Source organism: Trypanosoma theileri (genome assembly GCF_002087225.1).
Source record: "Trypanosoma theileri isolate Edinburgh chromosome Unknown TM35_Tth_59_V1, whole genome shotgun sequence".
In the NCBI taxonomy this organism is placed as follows: domain Eukaryota; phylum Euglenozoa; class Kinetoplastea; order Trypanosomatida; family Trypanosomatidae; genus Trypanosoma; species Trypanosoma theileri.
The window spans coordinates 35,171-44,138 of NW_021639901.1; the positions used below are offsets into that span (position 1 = coordinate 35,171).

General features: G+C 42.1%; 5 protein-coding genes across 5 annotated transcripts; all 5 read right to left on the reverse strand.

Moving 5' to 3' along the window:
- Positions 1-178: 178 nt before the first annotated feature.
- On the reverse strand, positions 179-1,819 carry TM35_000591160 (putative protein kinase A regulatory subunit; the record flags this gene model as incomplete). Its single annotated transcript, XM_029030920.1, has 1 exon — positions 179-1,819. One exon carries the CDS (start codon positions 1,817-1,819, stop codon positions 179-181), a length of 1,641 nt encoding a protein of 546 aa, XP_028877790.1.
- A 405-nt stretch (positions 1,820-2,224) lies between these two features.
- On the reverse strand, positions 2,225-3,325 carry TM35_000591170 (leucine richcontaining 34; the record flags this gene model as incomplete). Its single annotated transcript, XM_029030921.1, has 1 exon — positions 2,225-3,325. The coding sequence occupies one exon, from the start codon at positions 3,323-3,325 to the stop codon at positions 2,225-2,227; it is 1,101 nt and encodes a 366-aa protein (XP_028877791.1).
- A 469-nt stretch (positions 3,326-3,794) lies between these two features.
- TM35_000591180 (putative monoglyceride lipase) lies at positions 3,795-4,958 on the reverse strand (the record flags this gene model as incomplete). Its single annotated transcript, XM_029030922.1, has 1 exon — positions 3,795-4,958. The coding sequence occupies one exon, from the start codon at positions 4,956-4,958 to the stop codon at positions 3,795-3,797; it is 1,164 nt and encodes a 387-aa protein (XP_028877792.1).
- A 585-nt stretch (positions 4,959-5,543) lies between these two features.
- TM35_000591190 (putative vacuolar ATP synthase 16 kDa proteolipid subunit) lies at positions 5,544-6,041 on the reverse strand (the record flags this gene model as incomplete). Its single annotated transcript, XM_029030923.1, has 1 exon — positions 5,544-6,041. One exon carries the CDS (start codon positions 6,039-6,041, stop codon positions 5,544-5,546), a length of 498 nt encoding a protein of 165 aa, XP_028877793.1.
- A 220-nt stretch (positions 6,042-6,261) lies between these two features.
- On the reverse strand, positions 6,262-6,855 carry TM35_000591200 (putative cyclophilin type peptidyl-prolyl cis-trans isomerase; the record flags this gene model as incomplete). The annotated part of the gene is made up of 1 exon (XM_029030924.1): positions 6,262-6,855. One exon carries the CDS (start codon positions 6,853-6,855, stop codon positions 6,262-6,264), a length of 594 nt encoding a protein of 197 aa, XP_028877794.1.
- Positions 6,856-8,968: the final 2,113 nt, after the last annotated feature.

Below are 8,968 nucleotides of genomic sequence, written 5' to 3' on the forward strand. Positions count from 1 at the left end.
AAAAATATATATATATATATATATATATATATACCATAAATGAAGAAAAAACGAAATAACGAAAGAAAAAAAGAGAGAGCAAGAAAAATCTAAACGACAAAAAAAACATACTTTATTTACATCGATGTTCCTGTAAGAGTGGATACGTATGTATATAGATATTCTTCTCTTTGTATTTTCACTTCTTTATGGGTTGAAGATCTTCGTGTAACGAATAGGCAGAGGCAAGTGTCATCAGTACGGGCCGCAGATGACTATGGAGAACACGTGCTCCACATCCTTCCACTAACAGACAACTGCTGGTCTCTACATCTCTTGCGGCAGCAATCGTAACAGAACTACACTCCCGCCTGGATACAAGAGACTCCTCTCCAAAGATATCACCAACCATAAACATATGTGTTCGTGGGGCGTTTGCTGTGCGTCCAGCCACACCAAAAGATCCTTCGGTAACAAGAAAGAGTCCTTTAAAAGTATCACCTGGTACAATCACATTCTCTCCGTTATGAAATACACGTGAAGTGGCACAGCAGCAAATACGCAGACGTGTCCACACACTCACCGCCTGCAACAATGCTAAGTTTCGCACAAGCGGATAGAAAGATTCCACACGTCGTGCCCACGCCGTACAGAGAGAGGTGCAGTACTGTAGTGGAATAGCATACACCACACCCCGCTCTGCTTCCTCTAATAGTTCTTGAGGGAATGGTAAATCCTCATAAGTATCACCAAAGAAATCCCCACGGCGGAGTTCAAAGCGACGTGGGTTCCCACCAGCGCGCAGTACACCTGATTTGATAAGAAAGAGATGTACACCATCACCCCGCAATCCATTACTGCGTGTTAAAGCGGCTGTAGTGGACATAACGCGTGCATGCAACACCGCCTCTCGCAGTTCATCAGCATTCATCATATTACCAATTCCATACTCTGACTCCATTAGTCGCCGTAATAGTTGTTGTTCCCGCACCGTCTTGCGATCAATAGTCGGCAGTCGTGCAATAACGGCGGGAACGACGCGTGGGAGTTGCGGCCGTTCCCGCACCGTATTAACATTCTGATTCAACTCCCTGTCAATATCTGCAAGGAGGTGATGATCAATACCACTGCGATCCATACGCAACACTTGTACACGGCGATTACTGCGTAAAAGTTCTCGCAATGCGTGGCCCGCTGTTGTACCGATTGGATGTCCACGAATGTCCAACACCCGCAGCGACGGATGAGTGGCGGCAACACGGCAGATAGCCGCAATCACTGCATTACCAGAGACATTCGTACCCTTAACATGGTTTGTACGCTTATTCACATCATGCATGTTGTCATCAGAGGTAGCGTAGGCGTCAGCGGTGTAGAAGGAGGTGAGAGTGGATAAGTCAAGTTCTTCTAAAAATGGGAGATGTTCCACCACATCGAGAATTGCCAGCGCCCCACGAGTACCAACATGTACACGACCACTCAAGTCTCCTTCAGTATTCGTATTGCTATTATTATTATTATTATTATTATTATTATTATTATTATTATTATTATTACTATTGTAATTGTATGAGAGAGGGGTAAGGCGAAAGATACGCCGCATGGCTAATGGTATCACCGCATCGCGTTCCTGCTGCCGCTCTAGAGTGTCAGCTTCAATTTCTTGTAGATCACTAACAGATACCCCACGTTCCTGTGCCTCATTAGACAATCGGGAATTCCACGCCCGATCATCTTCAGCTAAAAGTTCTAACATCTCCTTATTTGGTTTACCGACACCATGTTCCCCACAGGAGAACATGTACAGTGCATAGAGCTGATTTTGGTCAGGTATAAACATCTAACACCACCCAACCTACTAAAAAAGAAATAATAAAAAAAAAAAAAAAACACACAAAAAAAAAAAAAAAAACAAGAATATATTATGAGAAATGGTTTTAATAATAGGAAGACCAATTTTTTTTTTTTTTGAGAAATCATGCGGAAACAGAGATAAACAAACAAATAAAGAAGAATGATAACATAAGTGAATAATTCAACTTACACATAGACATCATCATCATCAAAACTTACCCATATCCTTCAAATCCCTCATTTTCTTTTCTTTTCTTTTCTTTTTTGTTTTCTACTTTTTCATTTCTGCCAATCTCTCTTTCTTTCTTTCTTTTTTTTCTCGTTACCTTCATTCGTCGAAAGACTGGGAAAAGAAAAATAGGATTATGAAAGACGTACTTGATATACATATTTATCTTTCACGAGCCAACATGGGTTTTTCGTCCACAACATAGAAACTAAAATCAACGTTCGTCATTGACATAATTTTTTCACGGATTCCATAAAGTTCTGCCACAGACTCATCAGAGAAATCGTTCCCCCACAACTCTAGTGACGTGAGAGATGTATTCGCGGCAATGGCTTTGGCAATAGCAGTGATACCAGTCCCACCAATAGTATTATTACAAAGATACAATTCACGCAAACTAGGATGAGCAGCAACGGCAGTCGCAAGAGAAACTGCACCAACATCACGAAGACGATTAGCTGTCAAGTCAAGTGAAATAAAGTCTGTACGGTGCTCCAACAATTTTGCTAGAATCGCCCCTGAATCTTGTGACAATTTGTTACCTCTCAGTGAAAGACAGACGACGGCTGAGTCTGAAAGTGAGGTGACAAGCAAACGCAGAAGTTCATCAGTTATACTAAAATGATTTAGATCCAAACTCTGTAGTGTACGATTTTCTTTCAAAGCCAATGTAAGGTGGTGTATACTGTATGCGACATCATCAGGGTTGTCCATTAGTGGTCTTCCCAAGTTTAAAGAGGTCAGGGTTGTGTTCCGCAGCAGCCCACGTGAGATTTGAACAATAGACTTCATGTCTTGATCTGTACTAGAAAGATCAAGTGTCGTCAAGGTAGAAGTATTAAGAAGCAAATTTCTCATAGAATCACCACATCCACCACCAATTGGGTTACCACGCAGCAGTAGTGTGCCAAGCATCTGATGTGATTCAATACCAGCGGTAATGGCATTCACTGCCTCTGCATTAAGATTGTTGTATGAGAGATCGAGAAACTGTAGGCTATTAAAGCCTTGCTGCAAAGCATCCGCAAGGACTTTGGCCCCACGAACTGAGATTTCATTGTATGCAAGATGTAACACAGCAACAAGCGGTAGTCGTGAACATGCCTCCGATAGCGCCGCTAGTTCATCGTCTGTAATGCGATGGTTAAAACGTTCAAAGGTGTTACCGCGTAGCTCCAGTGTACCATCGTTGAGAGCTAGAATTTCGTTGCGCGGGCTTACACCGGAATCTGCGCAAGCGCGGGTGTAAACCTCCTCCCACATGTAAACTTTGATAACCAATCTCTATTTATACTGATACATAGTATTATATATATATAATATATATATATAATATATATACAAGAAAAATATTATAGGTAGAAGAGAACAAATATGAAAGAAAAAGAAAATGGTTATCTCTTTTTCGTTTTTTTTTTTTTTTTTACATAATACGTTACACTCATATATACACAGGTACCGACAGACAAAGAGAAAGAAATAGAAAGATATATATATATGCGAATATGAATAAGTATTATAAATACGTTCAAAGCACTCTGCTTTGCTATTCGAAGACAAAAAGAAAAAGAAAAGCAACTAAATAAGCAAACAAACGCAAAACAAAAACAAAAACAAAAAAAACTTCAGGATCTACCACGCAGAAAAAAAAGGGGAAGAAAAAACGTACGAGTAAAACGTATATAGATATAGATATATACATATTCTTTCTTTTTCTTCGTTTCTTCAACCATCACTTATCATCATCATCATGATCATTATGATTATTGTCGTCCTTGTCAAGACCGCATTTATTTTTAACTGGAGGAGGTATGTTAGCAAACTCATTGGATTCGAGTAACAACTCTTGTATGGCTTCTAGCAATTTTGTATTAAATTCCTCTACATTATCCGTAAATACTTGATGGCCTGCATTCATCACGGTATCTGCCTTTATACGATACCCTTTTTGCAACATGATATCTGCCATAGTGAAACCTCGTTCTGCGTTCATCCATGTCTCACTTCCATAGAGCATGACGACTGGAACTTCCTTTGAGAGTAGCACAGGCAGAACGTCGAAAAGTGGAATCTTTGCGGTGACATGCTCATCACAGCACGCCTTAAAGAGCATTTCCCCCAGTGGTGGTACCTGTGCGTTGCAGTGATATGTGTAGTCGTAGAATACCTTTGGGTCCTGCAGGAATCCCCTCCAGCGGTTTGCAAAGTCCGGCCGGACGGTGCGAAAGAAGAACGGCCCCATCGGCCCCACCGCCCGCAGCGCCGCGAGTGGACTTTTGGCCGCGTAGAAGAGCCGGCAGGCGAGGCGGCGGAGGACCGGCGCACTTCCCGAGGCGGCGGGGACGCCCCACGGGTCCGCGAGGGCGAGAAGCCGCACCGCCGCCGGCCCCCGCCGCATCGCGAAGTGCGCCGCGATGAAGCCGCCAAACGAGTGGCCGACGAAAATCGCCGGGCGGCGCAGCGGCAGCGAACGGCACCAGCGGTCCAGACACCCGCACGTGAAGGCCATCGCCCCCTCTAGAGAGTCCACACGCACGTCCGGGCGGGCACTACGGCCAAAGCCAGGGAGGTCCACAGCGTACACATCAAAGTGGGCGGAGAAAAATTCCCAGCTCTGCGCCCAGCACGCAAGACCACCGGCAAAGCCGTGAAGAAGGACAAGAATCTCTCGATCACTATCAGGGGCTCCAGAGGTGAAATCTACATTTGATATCGTGTTGAGACCAGCAACGAAGCCCTGATAGTACTTGATCCCACGCAACATTAGTGACTCATAGTGCTCAAGCGTTTGCGCATCCGTCGGTCGCCAACGCAGCAGACTCCTCTGAGGAGATGCAACAGAGTTAAAGGATGCGCTATAGGAATCAGACGTTATGTCAGGCGTGGTACTAGTCATTTTATTCGTCAAGAGTATCAGGTATGTGTTTTTAAAAATAAATAATATAAAAATATATACGTATACGTATACGTGTTGTACACGTCTAGTACACGTCCCTTTCTCCTTTCTTTTCCTTTTTTTTTTCTTTTTCCAACACACCTATTTCTTTTTCTTTTTGAAGTACGTTCGTAACTGTTCAGTCTACCAGGACTACACACCTATTGTACTACGAATCAACTCAAAAGAATAGCAAAGAAAAGCAAAGAAGAAAGAAAACTGTACTAGAGAAATAATAGCAGGAAGAAACATATGTACACATACAGTAAAAGAGAAGGTTACGGCATATACAAACTCAGTTATAGGGTCTGATACAAAACTGGAGCCACACATGTACTTTGTGCGTCAGGAAAGCTAAATGAAAACGCACTGATATTGCCGCACCCCCACAAAAACAATCAAAGTGAAATCACCTCCGTTTATCCTTTCTTTTTTTTTTTTCCGCTTCTTTCCTTCCCTCTTTCTTTTTTTTTTTTTTTTTTTTTTTTACTGGCCTTCAATTCTTACTCCTACCCTTTTTCCCAGTACATTTCGTCTGGAGAAAGACTACACACACGTCGTGGCGACAGATGTTGCACGGTTGTTCATAAGGAGGGCAATGATAAGTCCATACAATCCTAGAGCCTCAGCAAAGATAAGCATAAGAATCATCGGCACAAATATTTTTTCCGTCTTGGCATATGCATAACAGCAAATGTCACCGACAATACCAATGGCGTATCCTGCCGCAAGGGATGCGATACCTGCTGCAAGACCTGCCGCGAGATGCATGTAACCAGAGAAAAGCATATAACCACTTGTTTTCATGTTGTTGCTAATAATAACAGAGACAATAAGACCGTAGATACCAAGAATACCAGCCATCACAACTGGTACAATACCACGCATCACGCGCCCTGGCTGTACAATACCAAGATGTGCCACGGCCACACCGGCTTTTGCTGTGCCAAATGCAGCACCAATATTTGCGAAGGCCAGCGAGGCAGCCGCACCGAGCATGCCAAAGAGAAACGCCTCAGGCACACAAGCAACCTTCTCTGACATCGTCTTGCACGCACAAAATCAATAACTAAAACTAGAAAAAGTAACTACTATAATCAATATTGAAAACAAAAGGATAAGAACAACACATAATGTAAGCATTGACAATGGTATGCGACAAGAACATACACCAGGTACATTATCGGAAAGCAATAAAAGTGCACCATAATGCACCAAAAAAGAAAACAAGAAAAAAAAAAAACACCTACTGATTTTGTTATTATCACTCAAGATTATTTAGCAGACTAGATTTGGCGTCAGCACGTTGCTGCAAACGCGGTGCATTCTTAACTGGTAAATCATTCAAAGCATACGGCCTTGTCTCTTTCGGTAACACACGCACTACACAGCGCTTCAGTACCACAGGCGTATAAAGACGAAAACTCTCATTCACCACACGAAATTTAGATATTTTCTCTACTACATGCATGCCTGAGCAAACTCTACCAAAAATAGTACACAAATCGTCCAACTGTGGTTGTGGTCCTAAAGTTATAAAAAACTTCTTTTCGGTGCTAACATCACCTCGAGGGTGAAAGCAACAGAGAATACCTGCACCAGTATGATGCAATTTTTTGTTCCTCTCTGGTTCAAAAAGTTCACCATACAAAGGGACATTATCCAAAGAACACTCTAAAACAAAACCGGGAATCATTCTTGAAAAGACAGCCCCATCAAGTTGACCACTACATGCGAGTCGAAAAAAAGATTCAGCTGTCCTCGGAGCGTCATCATCATACAACTCAACAGAAATTACACCTTCGTTCGTATACAACTCCACCACACGCGCCAACAATTTCGACGACAAAGATTGCATCGCAACTACTCTTTCAATCCAACCAAAAAAACTATACTAAAAAACAAAGAAAATAAACAAAAAGAAAAAAAAAAAAAAAAACGTTTATTTATCCAAAAAGGAGAAAACAAACAAAAAAACAAAAAAAACCAAAAATATGCTACAACACATATCTTCAAATACACACAACAACAAAAAAAAATTCGAATAAAGAATTCATCGCTAAAAGAAGTGGAAAGGGATGGAGAGGGGTGTGCGGGTCAGTTGCCAGTAGTCAAAACGTCGTCTCTCGCTCACGTGGATCGGCATTGCAGAACACAGAATAGCATCATTGTACAGGTCACAGGGGGCGGCGTGGCGGCAGTCAGACACGGGGGACACGGATCCACATCAAGGCATACGGTTCAACTAGTTTTGACTCATAGACGTCCTGTTTGTAATCACGCCGCCGCCACACAGTGGGATTGCAGAAGGAAAGCAAAAAAAAAAAAAAAAGAAACAAGGAAACAGAGAGAGAGAGAGAGAAGGGGAAGCAAGTCCTCATTGATCTTGGTTGGTTAAACTGTCGTTGAGGTCATCTCGTCGGATCGCCTGTAGCAAAGATGTTTGTTATAATCAGCGGACAGCAGTGACAGGGTGGAAATATTAACGAGAAGTTGCTGGGCTCTTTCTTTGAGGCGTTTCCCACACCGAGACAAACGGTGCTCGTCTGGTGCATTCGAACCTCATTGGTCTGCTGGTACGTCTGCACTCTCCCTGGCCTGTCCCACGCATTGAGCATCAATGAAAGCCCAGCGCGTTCTTTTTGGCCATGTGCTTGCAGCTGTACATCTGCCCGCACAGTTAACGTGCGGTGAAGAGGAAAGGAAAGGGGTGGAAAGGGATGGAGAGGGGTGTGCGGGTCAGTTGCCAGTAGTCAAAGCGTCGTCTCTCGCTCACGTGGATCGGCATTGCAGAACACAGAATAGCATCATTGTACAGGTCACAGGGGGCGGCGTGGCGGCAGTCAGACACGGGGGACACGGATCCACATCAAGGCATACGGTTCAACTAGTTTTGACTCATAGACGTCCTGTTTGTAATCACGCCGCCGCCACACAGTGGGATTGCAGAAGGAAAGCAAAAAAAAAAAAAAAAAAAAAAAAAAAAAAAACAGTGGAAGACTAGCCGGTTACACAACAAACATACAGGTATAAATAACAAAATAAATGAAGAGTCGTCAGAATTGTTTAGAAGCAACTCAGTTGTTACGTGCTCAGTAGATGAAAAGCAGGAAAAGAAAAAAATACATAACAGAGAAAATGGATAAAAATAAATAAAAAAATAAAAAGAAAAATAAAAGAAATTCATCTCCTCAAGCAGAGATAACATGCTTATACAACAGTAACCTAATAGTGGTATCTAAAAAAGTCAGTTGGCGTTATGCATGTCCGTGTTAGTGCGGTTGCAGAAGCAGAACAAAACAAATAATTGCTCTGAAACATTTCTTACACGAACCTAATGTTTTTACCAGCACAAATGCACACGTATACGAGAAACAATGAAAAGGGAGAAAGACAAATTGTAAAAAAAAAAGTTCAGTTTGGAAAGAAGAAAGACAAATGACGAATTGCACGAAGTCCCAGAAAAAAAAAAAAAAAAAAAAAAAAAAAAAAAAAAAAAAACCTCACACCCACAGAAAACATACACAGAATATTTTAACTATAGTGGCGTCATAAATCAATCAGTTTGGCTTACCATGGAAAATCATACAACACACAGAGAAACGAACAACTGCTCGTTAACAATTCATGCACTGAAAAAATGACCACTATCACAATGTTGAAAATCGACATACAAAAACACAAAATAGACAGAAACAACTAATGCGGTGAAAACAAAGAAAAATTACACTTATCATAGTACAACATTGAGACATGGACACACAGAGTCCAAGAACCACATGAGAAAAACAAGGGAAAAAGAGTGGAAAATGCTACAGGGTTTTCTGCAGTAACTAAAATAAACACACACACACACACAGAACATATATGTAAGGGGCACGTCAAGGGGCTTTCTATATACCCGCGCTGGCAGCAGCAATTATGAAAAGACGGTGATTACTGGACGCGTCTGCTGAGTCCATTAGAGTAGC